The 22500-nt window shown below is 40.8% G+C and overlaps 1 protein-coding gene across 3 annotated transcripts in view; it reads right to left on the reverse strand.

Moving 5' to 3' along the window:
* Window positions 1-22500, reverse strand: part of LOC143101650 (integrin alpha-M-like) — a 65641-nt gene that overhangs the window by 20731 nt on the left and 22410 nt on the right. For all 3 annotated transcript variants that reach the window (XM_076264775.1, XM_076264777.1, XM_076264776.1), the window contains exons 7-8: window positions 11877-12022; window positions 10207-10357 (exon numbers count right to left, since the gene is read on the reverse strand). In XM_076264775.1, coding sequence (XP_076120890.1) covers window positions 10207-10357; window positions 11877-12022 — 297 coding nt within the window. The remainder of the gene's footprint in view (window positions 1-10206; window positions 10358-11876; window positions 12023-22500) is intronic.

The following is a 22500-nucleotide window of genomic DNA, read 5'->3' on the forward strand; positions in this document are numbered from 1 at the left end:
AAACCAATAGAACTATGGGCTGTATTTTGGGCCACCAGCGCATGGCGTAATACTCGTTATTCACCCGCGGAAAGTTGAATTCGGTATTTTGCACGTTTATTTTTTAAGCATTGCGCGCAGGGGTGTGGCAATTAACCCTTAGAACCCTAAGCTGTTTTTAGGGCATTTTCACTATCTTTATTCATAAGGATTTATTCTGGTCATTGTAAGTGCCACACACATATATTATATATTGTTTCTTTCAGGAGAGTTTAGGCTATTCAGATCTGCCATCATTTCATGTATTAATACTAGCATTGATTTTATTTTGATTTTTAAAGAATTAAAATATAAAAAGTGTATTATAAAAATTCTTATATTTCGACATGTATCTCACCACAGCAAGCTCACAGCTCTACATGCATTTCATGTGTGTGTAGGGCAGACTGTCCTGAATCGGGCAATATAATTGCCATGTTGGAGGGATACTCTGGGGCTGAGCAATTTACAGAAATATTTGCTGTGTGATTTACGGAAATAAATGCCATTTTTTATTTAGTGATGAAAAATGACCTTTCTGCGCTCCATATCTGTGACACGAACTGATCTGACCTGACTTGACCCGAGGTTGCGTGTTAGCCTGCGTGCCTGTGTGTATGCAGTCATAATAATTCTCAACTCTTTACTGCATTGCCATGAACAAAGTAAAGGCAAAAAAGGTGTTTATTTGTTGAAATTGGGATGCAATGTGAGCCTTGAATTGGATGCCATGCAGGAATTTGCTAGGATCTCAAAACCGGAATATGAACATGCTTTGCCATAGAGAAACACATGATAGCATTGGATTATAAACATGCTTTGCCACAAGAACAGACAAAAACGTGGGGTAAGTCCAGCTATATGAAGTTATTATTTTGCTGTCACTTCGTCTGTTTTATAACCCAGAAGGATGTACTTGGTATCAAATGATAGCTCTGAGTCTCCTCTTTCATCTGACATGCGTGGCATATCTATGCGATCACGGGTCCGCGAGTAATTCAAACGAGAGTAATGAGTGTGCAGCGTTGGTTTGTGTACATGACGTTATTATTTTGCAGTCACTTCGTCTGGTTTTATAAGCCAGAAGGATCGATAAACATGGTACCAATGGATAGCCCTGTGCCCCCTCTTTCATCTGATATGCTTGCCATATCGATGCGATCACGGGTTCGCGAGTAATTCAAACTAGAGTAATGTGTGTGCAGGTGAATGCAGAGAAGTATAGACTGTAAATATGATGCAATTTGATTTAATTTCATGATTTTTTTTAATTTTCATACTTGATCGTACAGACAAGTGTGTAGTCTCGTTGGAAAGCCCCACTTCTGCTCTGTCGTGCAATAAAGGTTTCATCTCGCTGCGATGAACCGTTCCGGAGCAATGTAACAGAGAAGAAAGGGTGTGTTTTTTGACGCACTTTGCGTCAATCGGGTTCTAAGGGTTAACAACCTAGGGAGGGGACTAGCGCGTTGTCTAAAAATCGCTATCATACGCCACCTAAACCTGGTCAGAAGTCAATGGCGAGTTGTTCATATGCTATTTTAAGAGCGCATGTGAACAGTCATATTGGCAGCTGCACGCACCATCCTTCTATCATTCATGAACGCACACCAGCGCACGTCCATGCAAAGCATTACAAATTGCACGATTTCAATGGGAAACATAATTAGAACAAAGATATTACGAAATACTGTGCATCTCATAATGAGTAGTTATTCACCATCATTTGCAAATTGGTAATGACGGTTAAAAGTGATTAGGGGAGAGGCGAGAGACATGTATGGAGCACAGCTGAAGACGCACTGTCACGAGATATAAGCAACTCCTCTGCAGAATAAATGTTGTTTTATTCAGTCATTTGAGCAATATTAGGGTAAGTGTTGCTTTTTTCAGCCTATGTTTTCGGTGGTAACCCATTGTCAGTCAATAGTGAAAGTAACTGCATACAACTGTCTTGTCGTTGACTGTCACTTTGTCACTTTGCCAATGAGTTCAAATAGACGAGTGCAAATGCGTGAAGGCTATGCTAGGTTTTAGTAAAGCATGGTTTAAGAATGACTATTCCACGGTCTCACAAGCAGCCTCCTTCAAATGCGCCTTTGAATGCCAAAATACCGATGCATTTATTTGACATATCGCGCGTTGCGCTGTTAAAGGGAATGACAGATGTCATTCTCATTGGTTTAAAATGATGTTACGCCCCAAACACACCCATATGACCTGATTAAAAGACCTAGGAACACATTGTTACGCCATGCGCTCCACTTTTGATAGCGAAACCCCTCCCAATGTGAACTGGACATCCTACTAAATTTGAATAGACTTTTGACTAGTGACGATGCACTTTAGAATGTCATGATAGGGCCCTATGTGTTGATGTACTTGCCTTTGTTAATATTTTAAGTAGCACTCAGTATATTAAAATGTATCTGTGTATCTGTTACACATTGCTATGCCTAATTCTACAGCCCTGTTTCCACAAAACCTGGGACACTGTAAAATGTAAATAAAAACAGAATGTGATGATCTGCAAATCACATAAAGCTATATTTATTTGCAAAAAAACCCATAGAAAACATAACAGATAAAATTAAATTTGATACCAGCAGTGTTGCCACAGTTACCTTGAAAAAGTAATCTGATTACTGATTACTGATTACTCCTTTAAAAAGTAACTTAGTTACTTTACTGATTACTTGATTTTAAAGTTAGATTACAAGTTACTTTATTAGTTACTTTCAGCAGCTGCCACAACACCCCCACCGCCTCAACATAAAAATGATAACCGGTTTTGCCAATACTCACTATACTGGAAGTGCATTTTAACAGTAATGTCAGCCATGTATAGCAGACATCCCAACCTAACCTACTTAGATACTGAAATTCAGATGTTTGTTCAATAATACCAACACCAAAATAAGGAAGGCCTATTGATAGAAATTGTTATAGTAAAATATGTAGATTTTTTTGTAGATTTTTTTTTCATGTAGCCTTGGCAACTAACCATCTTGTATAGGCCTGAGTAATATGCAAATGAAATTACACTTGTTAAACTTACCTCAACAAGTCTTTTGCAATCATTTAACCGCTGTGAGCAATGCTAAAGTCGCTGTTACAAACAGTGCAGTGTGCAAGACTATCATTATGTGTTAATCTTAAGAGACAATTGGGTACACTTTTGTGTAGTCTGATGTGAAATGGGTCTTAAATCTTCCTTTTTGAGGGGCGCTGACGCTGCCATGACGCTCCTGTTCCTAGATACACTGACTGAACTGATTAATTAAGTTTGGGAGAAAAGAGATATAAGCACACTTACACTGAAAACTGATTGGTTGATTTAGCAAAACAGACCAGGATGCTCTCTGTCTTGGATGCGCTTCAGGCACAAACGCACCACTCCTCTCTCTCTCCCTCTCCGTTGTGTGCGCGTTAAACTCATATGCACACGCGATTTTAAGTCCGGTCTGGCTTGCGTGCTCTTGTTCGCTCTAGGTTCCGGGAGATTTTATGTAATTTGCAGGCGTCAGGAAGCCGCTATCAATATGTGGGAGACTCCCAAAACTTCGGGAGACTTGGGACGTCTAGCTAGACAGCACTTTGTCGCCAGTACAGAATGTCTCTCTCTCCCTCCATTGTTGTTTACGTTTGTGTTGCTGCATGGTTTTACACGTGAATTGCTGAAAACGTGAGCAGCCTACATGACATTAATCCCCAAGACAAGAAGAAAGCAAAGAATATATCTTTTTACTAAGGAAAATAAAAAAATAGTAACGCACAGTAACTTAGATAAGTAACTTTAATCTGATTACTGGTTTGTAAATAGTAGCGCGTTAGATTACTCCTTACCGAAAAAAGTGGTCAAAATAGACTAACGCGTTACTGGCATCACTGGATACCAGCAACACATCTCAAAAACATTTGGACAGGGACAACAAAAGGCTAGAAAAGCTATGTATTGCCAAAGACAACACCAGGAGGAACATTTCACAACTAACTACTGTAGGTTAACTGACAACATGATTGGGTATGAAAAAAAAGTCTAAGAGTCCATTCAGAGTTCTAAGAGTTCCGTAAAAGTAGCATAACTCTGTTATAGACATCACCCTGTTAAAAACTTTGTGGGCAAATAATGCAACAATATAAGAATAATGCATACATTTGTGAAGGATATGAGGATGAGGGGGGAAAATCCCTCTTTATGCAGACCAGAGTAAACCCTCGCTGCACTAATGTCAAAGGAGACTTGTGGAATTTTACCAATAAATTGGTCATTATGTCTTTCTGGATTTGTTGAAGGTTTTTTGGGAAATTGTGTCAAAATCTGTAAGTGTTTGGGATTATTTCAAGCCTAAAAGTGTAATTTTTTAGCGTTCGGATTTGTAATAAAATAACTTAATATCAGACCATGCTGCTGCCAGTTACTGTCCGGTTGTTAGCATGCTAGCTAGCTTCTTAGCTAAGGTAACATTTTAAACGGAGAAGTGTAATTTCTTTGAAATGACAACTAGCTGAATTAGTTAGGGAAAGTTAGACTTTTTTTCCGCCAATCTGCAAAAAAATTTCTTACCAATAGCTTTTTTTACTATGTGTTCCTATAGGTGTCTAGTAACACCGCCCAATTTATCCACAGCCAAATCCTCGGGGAAACACCTGGAGAGCCCATCAAGTTTGGGGTGCCCAGAGGGACTGGGCAAAAATAATGAAAAAATTTTGTTGACCAATATTAGCTTTTGAGATGTCTAACTAGGTGTTTTTAGGGGTGCTGAATCTATCCCAGCCATAAGTTTTGAGTAAAAATTACTCCAAGTCCATAAAAAATCCATAACAAGTGGTTTTATTGAACAATTACAAAACAAAACTTTCTTAATCAGTTTAAAATATAACAAACCTCATCCCTCAACTCCCCTGCACTTCCTCACTCCTGTTATCTTCTGGCTAGTTGATGTTCTGGCAAGAGTTACCATGACAGTTCCAACAAGCAGAAATACACTTGACACTTGCTTTTTACAGCAGCACCTGAGAGTGTCACAGACGCCTGCACAGTTGCAACTGACAAACTTCAGAAGGTAGTCTGGTGCAATGGGATCTGGTGTGACTGCTGCATAATCATGTTCTCCTTGTTTCTATCCACACTCAAGAACATCTATGGATGGATGGATTTTGTAGCAGTAGCCAATCTCTGGTCTGGAGATATGCCCGCAGAGTGCTACAGTGTATGCTGCACCTCCTGTAGTCGGAGGTTTCTAATGCTTGACACTAGTTATGTTGTCCTCATGAGTTTCACATGTTGCTCACTGTCCACCCTCAACGTTGGACACTTTTCTCTCTCTATCTATCTATCTACACATTCACAACCACACACCCACACATCTATGCACATCGACTCTCTCACAAACACATTCACAACCACACACCCACACATCTATGCACATTGACTCTCTCACAAACACATTCACAACCACCCACACCCACACAAACACATATGCACACACTTACAAATAAAGTTCACACCTTCACTGATACTGTCTCTCTCTGTGTCTCTCTCTCACACACACACACACACACACACACGCGAGAGAGAGAGAGAGAGAGAGAGAGAGAGAGAGAGAGAGTCAGTCCAATGAGGAGAGTGTATGGTGATTCACCAGAGCTTCACAGGTTGCCACTGGAATCCTCTTCCACTCCATGGCGACATCATGGAGCTGGTGGATGTTAGAGACCTTGCACTCCTCCACCTTCCATTTGAGGATGCCCCACAGATGCTCAATAGGGTTTAGGTCTGGAATAATGCTTGGCCAGTTCATCACCTTTACCCTCAGCTTCTTTAGCAAGGTAGTGGTCGTCTTGGAGGTGTGTTTGGGGTCGTTATCATTCTGGAATACTGCCCTACGGCCCAGTTTCCGAGGGAGGGGATCATGTTCTGCTTCAGTATGTCACAGTATGTTGGCATTCATAGTTTCCTCAATGAACTGTAGCTCCCCAGTGCAGCACTAATGCAGCCCCAGACCATGACACTCCCACCACCATTCTTGACTGTAGGCAAGACACACTTGTCTTTGTACTTCTCACCTGGTTCCCGCCACACACACTTGACACCATCTGAATCAAATAAGTTTATCTTGGTCTCATCAGACCACAGGACATGGTTACAGTTATCCATGTCCTTAGTCTTCTTGTCTTCAGCAAACTGTTTGCGGGCTTTCTTGTGCATCAGGCTTCCTTCTGGGACGACAGCCATGCAGACCAATTTGATGCAGTGTGCGGTGTATGATCTGAGCACTGACAGGCTGACCCCCACCCCTTCAACCTCTGCAGCAATGCTGGCATCACTCATACGTCTATTTTCCAAAGACAACATCTGGATATGACGCTGAGCATGTGCACTCAACTTCTTTGGTCGGCCATGGCGAGGCCTGTTCTGAGTGGAACCTGTCCCGTTAAACCGCTGTATGGTCTTGGCCACCATGCTGCAGCTCAGCTTCAGGGTGTTGGCAATCTTCTAATATCCTAGCCATCTTTATGTAGAGCAACAATTATTTTTTTCAGAACCTCAGAGAGTTCTTTGCCATGAGGTGCCATGTTGAATTTCCAGTGACCAGTATGAGCGTGTGAGAGCGATAACACCACATTTAACACTGCTTAATTCACACCTGAGAACTTGTAACACTAACGAGTCACATGACACCGGGGAGGGAAAATGGCTAATTGGGCCCAATTTGGACCTTCACTTCAGCGGTTTAGACATTAATGGCTGCTTGTTGTGTTATTTTGAGGGGACAGTAAATTTACACTGTTATACAAGCTGTACACTGACTACTTTACATTCTAGCAAAGCATCATCTCTTCAGTGTTGCCCCATGAAAAGATATAATAACACAGTGGTTCCCAAACTTTTAACAGGCATGTACCCCCTGAGACATTATGATCTTCCGGAGTACCCCCAACACCACCAATTGTTAACAAGTTTTTTTTTTTAAATTGTTTTATTAATATTTATTTTTATCAATTTTGTCGAGAATAGTGAATAGTATCATAAACATATGATACAAATCTCATCAATAGTAGACATATGATAGGCCTACAAATGTGCTGAATATAATGATTTTAAATAGATCTGCACCTAATCTCACACACAATCGTCTTGTTGAATGCAGTGATCTTTTCTGCTAGGTGCTTGTCTTTGCCTTGTAACTGTGTCCTATGTCCTATGATTTAACTCATTGAACTTTCCAAATATATCGCTAAGATAGGCCAGCTTCGTCAAGAAATGTTCATTAGTGAACGTGCTTGCAGATTCAAACATGCGCTCCCCCTCCAAGAAGAGGCGACTCGGAGCTCAAACACGCGACAGCACTTTACCTCGGGAAAGCCACCTTGCCTCGCTGTGAAACAGTAGGCCTACAGCCTTTTGGTCAGCTCCCATCTCCTCTCAAAGTGCGGAGAATAGACACGCTTTTAAGGGCCGGGTCTTGATGAAATTCACCAGTCTCACAACCTCGTTCAAAATCTCATTCAGTTCGAGACTAACTAAGCTGCCTTGACACGAGCGCTTCCCTATGAATAACACAGTGCGTCCATTGCGCATCGGGTGCTACCTGGGCCTAGGCTACAGATTAAAAAAAATAATAAAAAAAACTCCTGTTCGTCAGTTCGCGCCCCACTGGCATGTTTACGCGACCCACAGTTTGAGAAACGCTGTTTTACCTCTGTCTCCACTCTCGAATATTTTGTTAATGCAGAGAAAATACGTGTTTAATGTGCAGTGCAAATGCGGAAGTTAAGTTAACAACGTGGGATAGAGAAAACGTTTGAAAAGGCATATAACTTAGATTTTTTTTCGTGTACCCCCTGAAATCAGTCCACGTACCCCTGGGGGTACACGTACCCCAGTTTGATAACCGTGGATAACATATTTACAAAAATATTAACTCAGTTAATCCTCATGAGTTTTACATTTTGTTGGTCAACGTCCACTCTCCGCATGGACTCTCTCTCTCACACACACACTCACACACACACACTTTGCGTGTAACACACTGGTACTATAATCACAGATATTTTTGTCTCAACATGGTGTGTGTGAGAAAGGACATTTTGCGTGTGTGTGTATTTGTGCGTGTGTGTGTGTGTGTGAGAGAGAGAGAGACAGAGAGAGACAGTATCAGTGAAGGTGTGAACTTTATTTGTAAGTGTGTGCATATGTGTATGTGTTTGTGTGGGTGTGGGTGGTTGTGAATGTGTTTGTGAGAGTCAATGTGCATAGATGTGTGGGTGTGTGGTTATGAATGTGTTTGTGAGAGAGTCAATGTGCATAAATGTGTGTGTGTGTGTGAGAGAGAGAGATAGATAGAGAGAGAAAAGAGTGTCCAACGTTGAGGGTGGACAGTGAGCAACATGTAAAACTCATGAGGACAACATAACTAGTGTCAAGCATTAGAAACCTCCGACTACAGGAGGTGCAGCATACACTGTAGCACTCTGCGGGCATATCTCCAGACCAGAGATTGGCTACTGCTACAAAATCCATCCATCCATAGATGTTCTTGAGTGTGGATAGAAACAAGGAGAACATGATTATGCTGCAGTCACACCAGATCCCATTGCACCAGACTACCTTCTGAAGTTTGTCAGCTGCAACTGTGCAGGCGTCTGTGACACTCTCAGGTGCTGCTGTAAAAAGCAAGGAGTCAAGTGTATTTCTGCTTGTTGGAACTGTCATGGTAACTCTTGCCAGAACATCAACCAGCCAGAAGATAACAGGAGTGAGGAAGTGCAGGGGAGTTGAGGGATGAGGTTTGTTAAATTTGAAACTGATTAAGAAATTTTTGTATTTTGTATGTTTTGTAATTGTTCAATAAAAACACTTGTTATGGATTTTTTATGGACTTGGGAGTAATTTTTACTCAAAACTAATGGCTGGGATAGATTCAGCACCCCTAAAAAACCCTAGTTAGACATCTCAAAAGCTAATATTGGTCAACAAAATGTTTTCATTATTTTCGCCCAGTCTCTCTGGGCACCCCAAACTTGATGGAATCTCCAGGTGTTTCCCCGAGGATTTGGCCGTGGATAAATTGGGAGGTGTTACTAGACACCTATAGGAACACATAGTAAAAAAAGCTATTGGTAAGAACATTTTTTGCAGATTGGCGAAAAAAAGCCTAACTTTCCCTAACTAAATAACATTACTGACATTAGTTAAAGTGGATAGTTTATAGTCAAGTGAATTTGCAACAGTATATTAAGTTTAAGCGAAGTCCTTCAACTACTAGTCACTTGTTAGCGCATAGCTGTATTGCCATAGCTACTCCCATCCACTTGTATAGCATTTTAAGCTAGCCTTAGCTAGCTAGCTAGCTCGGTCCATCATGGCGGACAATGAGTATAAATTAATCTTTTGTTAATCTTTGTTTAAACTGGATTAACTAATCCAGGGTTAAAATTAAGATGTGCAACGAGTCTCTGGATAATTTAAACCCTTATTTAAACCTAGATTTACTAAACCTAGTTTAGGCCTAAACTAGGATTCATTTAAACCACGTTGGTGCAACCCGCCCTACAGTAGGTGTTCCAATGAACCTGTCTGCAGTCTGAACCTATCACATTTGGTGTATCATGAAACAAAAAAACAAAAAAAATGACCCTGGACCGCAGCAACTGAGATCACATATCAGGCAAGAATGGGGCATTTCGATTAGATTAGATTAAATTAGATTAAATTTAAATGAAATCTAATTGAAATGTCCCTATTTTGCCTGATATGTGATTTAATTTGCTCAGTGGTCCAGGGTCTTCATCCTCAAAATAACAGCAACTGGTCACCTCAGGTCCCACATGTTTAGAGATTGTTGTTAAAAGATATGAAGCTGTACAGTGGTAAACATGCTCTTGTCCCAACCTTTTTGAAACATGTTGCTGGCATCAAATTAAACATGAACACACATAAAAAAAAAAAAAAAACAATGGAATTTCTCTGTTTAAACAATTTATATGTTGTCTTCACACTATTCTCAGTTAAATATAGAGTTGACATGTTTTGGAAATCACAACATTCTGTGTTTAACTCACCTCTTGTAACAGGTTTATTATAAGACAACTGTAATGAGAAATTAATTGAAACAAAAACATTGATAATATAACAAGCTCTTACTGTAAACAATTTCTCTGGTAAAACATTTGCTGCCTTACCCCTATGGCGTATCGGATAATATTCTTAGCATCAGCCCGCGCTATCACGGAGGGAAGATAATAGCCATCCTGGGACTCCCCGTCTGTGATGACGATGAGGATCTTGTTGGCATTGGGCCGTGCTCCTCCAGAGGCTACAAACAGACTGTTTCTGCAGACAGCCAGACAAACAGACTCTCAGACTGGGTTAGACTACATGAGGGATGAGGAAGACAGGGGGCGCTAGAGCTAAACGAGATACTAGATTCTGTTATTCGTGTCACCAAGAAAGGAAGATTGAGCCAAATCAACAACTGCAAGGTAGACCCTTTCTTTTACTGTCTATGGATAGACCATCTAATCCAGTTAAGTTGCTCACTTCAACGCTGCTATAGGCTACTGCATAATGCTAAACCAGTTAAGTGTCTCACTTGAACGCTGCTATAATATACTGCATAATGCTAAACCAGTTAAGTCGCTCACTTCAACGCTGCTATACTGCATAATGCTAAACCAGTTAAGTTGCTCACTTCAACGCTGCTATTCTGCATAATGCTAAACCAGTTAAGTTGCTCACTTCAACGCTGCTATACTATACTGCATAACGCTAAAGCAGTTAAGTCGCTCACTTCAACGCTGCTATACTGCATAACGCTAAAGCAGTTAAGTCGCTCACTTCAACGCTGCTATACTATACTGCATAAGTCGCTCACTTCAACGCTGCTATACTGCATAATGCTAAACCAGTTAAGTTGCTCACTTCAATGCTGCTATACTACATAACGCTAAACCAGTTAAGTCGCTCACTTCAACGCTGCTATACTGCATAACGCTAAACCAGTTAAGTCACTCACTTCAACGCTGCTATACTGCATAATGCTAAACCAGTTAAGTTGCTCACTTCAACGCTGCTATACTATACTGCATAACGCTAAAGCAGTTAAGTCGCTCACTTCAACGCTGCTATACTGCATAACGCTAAAGCAGTTAAGTCGCTCACTTCAACGCTGCTATACTATACTGCATAAGTCGCTCACTTCAACGCTGCTATACTGCATAATGCTAAACCAGTTAAGTTGCTCACTTCAATGCTGCTATACTACATAACGCTAAACCAGTTAAGTCGCTCACTTCAACGCTGCTATACTGCATAACGCTGAAGCAGTTAAGCCGCTCACTTCAACGCTGCTATACTGCATAATGCTAAACCAGTTAAGTCGCTCACTTCAACGCTGCTATACTGCATAATGCTAAACCAGTTAAGTCGCTCACTTCAACGCTGCTATACTATACTGGATAACGCTACTGTAAATGAATCAACGCAAATGTAGTAAATAAAGAGTGAACAATAAATTAATCACAGTTACTGTAGATCTCATGAGTGACCCCAGGTGTGGTCCTCTAAAAAGACTATAGCATATAATATATAGTATAATAATTATATATATGAAGAGTTTGGTTCCAAAACGCTAGGTTTATATCTCCATTTTTAAAGACATTGTTATTTATGGCATCATGTTATTTAATTGTGCATTTCAGGTAATATCAATAATCAGTTGTGTTGTTTTGATTGAGTAAAGATAAATCAAATAGTCCTAGCAATAATACAATTACAGTTCCACTGAAGAGGCAGTTCATTAGCAGTGCTTTTCTAGTGTAGCCGCCAGAGCAGCCCTGCCTTTTGGACTCACAAGAGTTTGTCGATCGCTCCGGCAGTATTAGTTCCTCCCTGTTGCTGCTGGATGCTATTCACCTGGTATTCCCACCGCCCTGTGCTCCTGAACTGGTTGAAGTTCACATGGATTTGGCAGGCACTGGAATACTGGGAAATGGCAAACTGGAAAGAAAAAGTGTTAATAGCATTACATGTTCAATCCAATTCAATCTGGTTTGGTTATTTTCCAGTAAATACAGTTGAATTCAATGCAGTTCAGATCAATTCAGTTCAATCCAGTTAATTCTTAGTTGTATGATCTTGGCATAAACAGGGGCCTGAATTCCTGGTGCTAGCAGGGCATCATGGAAACAACATGGCCCTGAAGTTATGTTTTGTAGCTATAGTCCTAACAGCTGAAGGGTGCTGTCTTCTCTTAATTTCAACTGATACCCCAGTTGTTATTATGACCGCCGCGCAGCTAAGTGGCGGTCATATAGAGATTTTTTTTTTTTTCGCATGCCCAAATTTCCGTCAAGGATTCCCGGGACACTGAAAGACCGAGATACACAAAACTTGGTGGGCATGTAGCCCCACATGGATAGCATGGAACCATCGTTTTTTGTTTTGATCTGTAGCCCCCCCGCTGGACTGGACCCCCCGAAAGGAGGGTAGGGCAGACACAGTTTTCTGTGAATATCTCGAGAACTGTAGGGTTTAGGAAGACCACCTTTTTTTTGTATGTTGATCTTAAGGGGCCATGTCAACCCATTCCATAACCACTCATTTCCTGTATAGCGCCACCTAGTTAAAAACAAAAAAAGTTAAGATGAGGTGTTGTAATCGCAGGTATCTGTGACCTAAAATGGTCAAAACTGCACAAAATTGTAAGTGTAGGATCATTATGACACCTTCTGAAGGCACGCCAAGTTTCGTGGAGTTCCGTTCATGGGCGGCCATACAATAAATTAAATTATGTTACTGTACACCAACTGGCCTGTAGGTGGCCGGACACAGTTTTCTGTAAATATCTCGAGAACCGTAGGGCCTAGGAGGACCACCTTTTTTTTGTATGTCGGTCTTAAGGGGCCATGTCAACCCATCCCATTACCACTCAATTCATGTATAGCGCCACCTAGTTAAAAATTAAAAAGCAAAAAATTAGGTGTTGTAATCACAATATCTCTGGCTGACATGGTCAAAACTGCACGAAATTGAAAGTGTAGGATCATTATGACACTCTCTGAATGCATGCCAAGTTTTGTGTAGTTTCGTTCATGGGGGGCTATACAATAAATTAATTTATGTGTACATTTAGTGACCGTACACCAACAGAGTTTTCTGTGAATATCTTGAGAACCGTAGGGCCTAGGATGACCAATTTTTTGCATATGTTTGCCTCCAGGGTTCATGTTAACCAATTCCATATGCACACATGCGCATAAACAGATATTCACACACACACATACATTCACAGTAATCATACGTATGACACATACACACACAGTAGATATATGTACACATGCATGCACACGCACACACACACACACATAAACACGTACACACACAAATGCACACAATTCAACAATTTCTCAGAATTATGAACAGGCAAGATGGGGGTGGGGTTGTATAAAATGTATTTTACATGTGAAATCTATGAACTAATCATGTTTTGGTACTTGTTGTCTAGCAGATACCAGTGAGAATTGAGTGTGCATAATGCAATTCAGTGAGACAGTTAGAATCATATATGCCTTTCACCTTTTGTTTTTAGCCAGCAGCCAGACCAGCAAGCAGGAAGCTAAGCAGGAACAAAGTAGGAAATGAACACAATTTGACAAGTGTGTCTTGTGGCGGACTGGGCGGACTGGGCGGACTGGGCGGCGGTCATATTGTGTACCGCTCTGCGTTACAGTTCTTGTTTTCTCTGTCCTCAGATAACCTATGTTCTTTTGTTTTGCTTAGTTTTCACACACACACACACACACACCTGTAACACCCACCAACGTAATAACTTCCCATCAACGTAATAAACCACCAACGCAATAAAAATCTGCATGATTTAAACCCACCAACTTAATAACTGCCCACCAACATAATAACTGCCCACCAATGTAATAAACCACATATTTAGTGAAATGATATCTGTTTTATCAATTGTAAGGGTATTAGTTGTCAACAATCATCACCATCTAAACCAATCTCATGACCATAAAGCTTTCTACCCCCCCCCCCTTTTACTTTCTACCTTTACCTATTATTCAATAGTGAAGCATTGAACTGTCCAATAGTGAAGCATTGAACTGTCCAATAGTGAAGCATTGAACTGTCCAAAAATACTAAATAGGAGAGATACTGTAGACTTCTCTGCATAGTCTTTCTGCCCCTCCACCCTCTCCATGTTTGTGTACTGACTGTCCACTAGCCTACTGTTTTACTGCTACACTGTTTACATGCTATATTAGCACACCAATGGCTGTAACCCTATTACCTTAACCTATTCTTGCACTGATATAGTTTATATTACCTTGTCTACATTATACATTATTCTCTTATACGTCCATATTTATTTTATGCTGGTCTCTAGACCTTATTCTTGCACTGTTGGACTTACTTATTGCACCTTCACCATGACACTCACTCTCATAGAGCACCTTACCATGCATACAGAATTACAGGCCCAGTCCCTGCCCTGTCACTGCAAGGGCCTCATGCTTGATCATCCTTAAGCACACTATGTGGACTTTTTGATTTAGTTTATATAGTATATTTAGAATTTAGTATTTTAGAATTTCCTTATCTTTTACTGTCTCTATTGAACAGTGGAGTTTTTATATATAATACTTATATTTACTTTTTCTGCTGTAAGTGCATGTTGTGTGTGATGTCTGTATGCTACTATGGAATTTGTTGTTGCCCGAGTGGCATAACCACGTGTCTTAACTAGATGTACCGCATAGCGGTACAAAATATGACCGCCGCTCAGTCCTGTACATCCGTTCCGCGAAAATAAAGCACACTTCAATTTGTCTCCATATTTTACTCCATCCCCCACTCTTGAAACTTTTGTGTATGCTTGTTTGGCATGCCTGAGTGTGTGTGTGCGGCTGCACAGAAAGTAGCCTACTGGTGCTGAAAAGGTGAATAGATTGTAGAATAGCCAAAGAAGATGTAGCATTGTTATAAAACCTTTAAAATCTCTAAACAATCACAAGTAGGGCAGTTCATCACAGTTCATCCATTGCAACTGGATTGAGGAAAGGTCACTTACACCTGTAGGCTACATTGTATTTGGGAAAAGCAAAAGGTATCAGCATAATGTTATTTATTTATTTATTTGTTTATTTATTTATTTATTTACAAAAACATCTCAGCCGTTTTCAACAGCTATCAAAAACAAAGGTCATTTTTGGATGGATGGATTTTTTTGTGAATGTTTCTTCTTCTACATAAGATTTTAGTCATCTTTAGTTCATGTAATACTTTATTGTCAATGCACAAATTAAGTAACAGTAGTCTGAAACGTTATTGTTAATGCACAAATTAAGTAACAGTAGTCTGAAACGAAATGCTGTTTTACTAGTGGTGCAAATAACTGACATGTCCAAATGGGCCTTGATGAAATGCGTCGCTAGACTGTTCATACACATTTTAACGGGCCAAAGTAGAAGAGCTGTTGTCCGTTATTGTTCGTGCAAATATAGGCTGATTCATGTTCCCTTGCATTGTGTAACTGAGGTCCATGGCTAGTCTGGCTTTCACCAGACCAAGCTCAATCTTTTAAGAAATCAAAAAATAAATAGCGGGCAGATCAGGCTGGGTTCACCAAGCGAGCCTAGTCCATAGGCACCCGATATTGTTCACGCTCTGGCTATTCTAAATGCAAAAATGCATCAGGGAGTTATGACAAAACTGTAACTAACAAACTAGATCCTAATAGAAAGCTGTTAGCTTCCTTAAGCTACAGGTAGGCTTATAAGGTAGGCCTATTTACAACATAAATTGTCAATAAGCTATGCTGGCGACACAAATAAAATCTCCTTTGGAAACCAATGGCTTAAGCCTTACAGTATCAAGCGGACTTAAATTGCCATATCGTGGCGAAAAGTTGTAATAAAATTCACGCAGCTCCATGAGTCAAGGAAAGCGCGAATGAAGTAGCCACCTCTAAATGGGACCCACTAGCCTACACAGTAGCTTATGGTGTGTTGCTAAAGCAGCCATAATGAAATGAAGGTGTCATTGTTTGGATACTTCACACACACGTGCTTTTTAATTTCACAGACTACAACTACCAAGCTGGAATCAAAGCACATCGATTCCCCTCTCACACCCTGCACGCACTTCAAACAAAATAAACAGGCGTCTCAGTCTCACGCATGTAGGCAAAACTGTATCAGATCGGTGTAACGTTGGTAAATCTTCCATTGCACAGAATGATTTTTGTAGCACGTGCAACAAATGACAGTCGAAAGATACAATTACAGTGCTGTTATCAATTTGCTTGGTATAACCGCATTTATAGTTTTCTACAAATGCAATCAATCAAATTGGCCTCCATCACTCAACCAACGCTAACGGTAACATTGCCTAGGTCCTTATTGATATTATAAGATTAACGTACCTGCAGTAAAAAGCAAGCATGTCCGATAAACATCCTCAGATTTATTTCGGCTTCAAGAAGAAATGGGAATTACATTTCATGTGAACATCATCCTATCCTTATTAGACGTTCTCTGCGGTAAACTATAGTCCTTGTAGGAAGCGGCCATTGTATTCCAACCCACGTTTAACTTCCAACAAAATTACGTCTCACTGCAACGATGCGCCATCTAGTGGACAAACGACTACTTATCGCCAATACTGGAAATGCAGCCATGATGATGATGATGATGAATATTTATTTTGGCTTTCTTTTAATCCTACTGAATTTGTAATTATGTATCAGCCATTCTAATACCGATAGTATGTGGGTGCCTGTGTGTGTGTGCATGTGTATATGTGTGCACCGCCATCTACAGGCCAATGAGTGTACAGTCACTAAATGTACACATAATCTATTTTTTTAAAGACCCCCCCATGGATGAAATTCTACGAAACTTGGCATACCCCCAGAGAATGCCAGGTCAATCATACACATAAAATTTGGTGCAGTTCTGAACATCTTAACTGAAGATAGGGACGATTAAAGCAGAATAATATTGCATTTTCATTTTTTACCGGGGGGGTGCAAATCACAAATGAGTGATTATGGGCCAGATTGATGTGGGCCCTTGAGACCAACATACCATAAAAGATTCTTCATCCTCGGTGCCACGGTTCAGGTAGTTATTTAGGAAAAACTGCTTTTTTTGCGGTTCGGGGGGCCCAGCACGGGGGGGGAGTGGACCCCGGGGACGAAACGAAATTTTTCCGTAAAAGTCTAGTGGGGCTACATACCCACCAAATTTCATGTGCCCCGGTGGTTCGGTGTCCCGGGTATCGTTGACCAAAAATTCAGGAAGTAGATGACGGGAAAAAAAAATTAAATAAAATAAAAAATAAAATAAAACTTTGACAATCCCTATATGACCGCTTCGCTAGCTTCGCTAGCGGCGGTCATAATAATGTTGTTACGTTTGTGTGGAAATTTTCTCTTTTAACAATAAACTACACATTTGAAATAATTGTAGGCCTATTTAATTAATTATTATTATGACCGCCGCTAGCGAAGCTAGCGAAGCGGTCATATAGGGATTGTCAAAGTTTTTTTTTTTTTTTTTTTTTTTTTTTCCCCGTCATCTACTTCCTGAAATTTTGGTCAACGATACCCGGGGCACCGAAACACCAGGGCACATGAAATTTGGTGGGTATGTAGCCCCACTAGACTTTTACGGAAAAATTTCGTTTGGTCCCCGGGGGCCACTCCCCCTCCGCGCTGGGCCCCCCGAAACCCAAAAAATGCAGTTTTTCCTCAATAACTACCTGAACCGTGGCACCGAGGATGAAGAAATTTTTATGGTATGTTGGTCTCAAGGGCCCACATCAACTTAGCCCATAATCACTCATTTGTGATTTGCACCCCCCCGGTAAAAAATGAAAATGCAATATCATTCTGCTTTAATCGCCCCTCTCTTCAGTAAAGACGTTCAGAACTGCACCAAATTTTATGTGTATGATTAACCTGACATTCTCTGGGGGTATGCCAAGTTTCGTAGAATTTCATCCATGGGGGGGTCTAAAAAATTAAGTTATGTGTACATTTAGTGACTCTACACTCATTGGCCTGTAGATGGTGGTGCACACATATACACATGCACACACACACACAGGCACCCACATACTATCGGTATTAGAACGGCCGATACATAATTACAAATTCAGTAGGATTAAAAGAAAGCCAAAATAAATATTCATCATCATCATCATCATGGCTGCATTTCCAGTATTGGCGATAAGTAGTCGTTTGTCCACTAGATGGCGCATCGTTGCAGTGAGACGTAATTTTGTTGGAAGTTAATCTTAAATGGGTTGGAAAGACACTATGCTTCCTACAAGGACAAGACTGTAGGCTACAGTAGTTTACCGCAGAGAACGTCTAAGGGTAGGATGATTTCTGCATGACATGTAATTCCCATTTCCTCTTGAAGCCGAAATAAATCTGAGAATGTTTATCGGACATGCTTGTTTTTTACTGCAGGTAGGCTACGTTAATCCTATCAATAGCAGAACGTAGGTAAAATAATGTTACCGTTAGCATGGTTGAGTGATGGAGGCCAATTTGATTATTGATGTATTTGTAGAAAACCATAAATGCGTTTATAAGCTACCAAGCAAATCGATAACAGCACTAATTGTATCTTTCGACTGTCATCTCATTTGCTTATGACCATAACCTAGGCTACTAACAGGAGCTAAGTGAGTTAGCCACAACACGTTCGCTATGTGATGGTTTTTTAATGGAAAATATATAGGCTACCTGAAAGATAACCTGTCTATGATCCCGTGATGATCTACAATCTCCATTTAAACCAGATGTTTTAGAGCGCACGTTGAGATGTATTCAGGGCAGGGCTGTACCTACACATATTTGTTGCACGTGCTACAAAAATCATTCTTTGCGATGAATGATTTAGTACCAACGTTACAAGGGTCAGATACAGTTTTGCCTATGGCTATTCCGTGAGACTGAGGCGCTTTTTGTTTGTTCGAAGTGCGTGTTTAGGGTGTGAGAGGGGAGTCGATGTGCTTTGATTCCAGCTTGGTAGTTGTAGTCTATGCGATTAAAAAACACGTGTGTGTGAAGTATCCAAACAATGATAACGCTTTCATTATGGCTGCTTTAGCCACAGACCTTGAGCTACTGTACAGTGGGTTGGGTTCCGTTTAGAAGTGTCCACTTCATTCGCCCTTTCCGTGATTCACAGCTACGTGAAATGTATTACTACTGATATGCAAAACTATTAACTTTTTCGCCAAGAGGTGGCAGCTTGATACTGTAAGGTGTAAGCCATTGGTTCCAACGGAGATTTTATTTGGGTCGCCAGCATAGCCTAGCGACAATTTGTGTTGTGTAATAGGCCTAGCATAGGGCCTACCTTATATAGCTTATAGTTTGTTAACAGTCACGGTTTTGTCATAACTCCCTCTATGCATTTTTGCATTTAGAATAGCTCTAAAACCGGGGGGCGAACACGTCGCAGGGGGGGCGCCAGTGCGTGGATATCTCAATCGCAAAATTAAACAATATTTCTATCGGGCGCCTACCATGGACTAGGCTGGGTGAAAATCAAAAGATTGCGTCAAAAGATTGAGCTTAACCATTGACCTCATGGTTGCAAAATGCAAGGGAACATGAATCAGCATATTATTTGCACAAACAATAACGGAGAGTAGCTCTTCAACTTTGCCCGTTAAAATGTGTATGAACAGTCTCGCAACGCATTTCATGAAGGCCCTTTGGACATGTCAGTTATTTGCACCACTGGGAAAAACGGCATTTTGTTTTAGACTACTGGTATTTCATTTGTGCATTGACAATAAAGCTGAATATCATTTGAACTAGATGACTAAACTTATGCATATGTAGAAGAAGAAACATTCACAAAAATCCATGACATGACCTCTCTTCTTGATAGCTGTTGAAAACTGCATGGAACTGACAGGGATTGTTTTGTTTAATAATAAATAAATAAATACATTATGCTGCTACCTTCTGCTTTTCCCAAATACAATGTAGCCTACAGGTGTACCTTTCATCAGTCCAGTTGCAATGGATGGACTGTGATGAACTGCCCTACTTGTGATTGTTTAGAGATTTTAAAGGTTTTATAACAATGTTACAGATTTTTTGGCCCAGAAACAAATCTATTCACCTTTGCAGCGCCAGTAGGCTACTTTGTGTGCGGAATGTGTGCAAACACACATTTCAAACAAGCATACACAAAAGTTTCAAGAGTGGGGAATGGAGTAGAAGATGGAGACAAATTCATTAATATGATTTATTTTCGCGGAATGGATGTGCAGGACTGAGCGGCGGTCATATTTTGTACCGCTACGCGGTACATCTAGTTATTAATAATATAATTATTATTATGTAATAATGGTTGCAATATTATTACATTTGGTTTAAGCTGGATGAGAAAGATGTGACATAATTCTATAGCATTAAACAGCTGACAGGAACGAAATTAACCGTTCCGGGAACAGTATTTTTTTGTTCTAACCGGTTCGGGAACGTCAATTTATTGGTGGAACTCATAACCGGAAACGTTATAATTCCGTTTCTGTTCGGAACGAACCGATTGGAAAAAAAAATCGGTTCAAAGCCCTGGTTAGAGAGGTGGTGGAATCCACTCCAGCAAGGCTTCAGTTAGAGAGGTGGTGGAATCCACTGCAGCAAGGCTTCAGTTAGAGAGTGGTGGGATCCATAGATATATATAATAAAGGCTAGATGTCTCGTCCGCGCTGCTGGCCAATGGAGGTCGACGTCCGCACCTCGCGGCCATCTTGCCACAGTCAGCTCGCTAACTCATAACATTGTGTTTCAATGGTGCACTGTAATGACAAGTAGTGACTGAAGGTGTCATTGTTATAGCCTGGGGGCATTGTTCTGCCTTTAGTAGAAGAAGAGATATACCTTACATCAGGTACCACAGAGCCCACCAGATAGCTTGCCTGTGACAAGATGGCCGCCGGTGATGCCGTTAGAGACTCCGCCATAAGACATCTAGCCTTTATTATGTATATCTATGGTGGAATCCACCACTGCAGCAAGGCCGCAGGGCCTTTCCACAGCAGTCAGTCTGTTATCCAGGGCAGCGGACACTACACGCAAGCTCTCACATGCATCTGTTTGAGTTTCGAGCGTCTTTTTTCATTAAATCACGAAATAGTAGAATAGTAGAATTAAAAAGGAAATAGGCCTGATAGTCTTTCGTCAACTGACATGAGTGTTGCTGTGTGTGGTTAAGAACATGCTCCTGATAGTCACTTGATGGTCTTTTGGGCCCACAGTCGACTTCAAGGCAGTCCTGCCACCGTCGACTTCAAGGCACCTAACCCTAACCTTAACCCTAACCCTGACCCTAACCCTAGCCCTAACACTTACCGTAACCCTTGACTAAAAAGGAGAACATGGCAAGCGTTGTGCAAATTAATTTTCTAACCTTCAGTTGGGTTCCCATGGGTCCTTAAAAGCCATGAGAATTTATGAAAATAAGGGCTGGAATCAAGGCCTTGAAAATATTTGAAAATAGACAGAAATAGACATAGGTAATTATAATGGTCATTTGGGCCCACACCATCGACAAGGCACCTAAACTTAACCCTAGTCCTAACCCTTACTGTAACCCTTGCCTAACCCTAGTGCCTTCCAGGCAGCGCTGCCTTGAAGTCGACGGTGGGGGCCCAAAAGACCATAGATCCTGATGGTCTTTTGTCAACTGAAATGAACGTTGCTGTGTGGTTAAGAACGCTCTCCTAACTTTTGAATCCATCATATTTATTTTTTTCTGTCAACCTCAACCCTAAATGACATGGATACAATCACAAGTGCTCGACTGAATGTTTACTGGGCACACAGGAAAACTTCAGCATAGGTATTTCCATTTAAGGCAAGCATCGCTGAGTAGGAACACTTGACCTTTGACCTCCATATGTTAATATGCAGCATCAGGTTTGTGTGTCTCAATGTTGTTAAAAAGGAGAACATGGCAAGCGTTGTGCAAATGAACTTTCTAACCTTCGGTTGGGCTCCCACGGCTCCTTAGAAGCCATGAGAATTTATGAAAATAAGGGGTGGAATCAAGACCTTGAAAATATTTGAAAATAGACATAAATGCACATGCACACACACACACACACACAAACACACACCAGCACACATAGACACACACACACACACACACACACACAAACACACACACCAACATACACCAGCACACACACCAACACACACACACACCAATACCAACATACACAAACCAGGGCACATAGACACACACAAACACACACCAGCACACACACATAACAAAACACACACACACACCAGCACACACACATACCAACATACACACACCAGCACACACACACACACACCAACAAACACACAGCAGCACACATAGACACACACACACACACACACACACACACACACACACACACACACACATACTGTACCA

The sequence above is a fragment of the Alosa pseudoharengus genome, unplaced genomic scaffold (assembly GCF_046254945.1).
Source record: "Alosa pseudoharengus isolate Yale_2024_CS ecotype anadromous, Long Island Sound unplaced genomic scaffold, YU_APseudo_1.1 YU_APseudo_1.1_scf_4, whole genome shotgun sequence".
NCBI lineage: Eukaryota > Metazoa > Chordata > Actinopteri > Clupeiformes > Clupeidae > Alosa > Alosa pseudoharengus.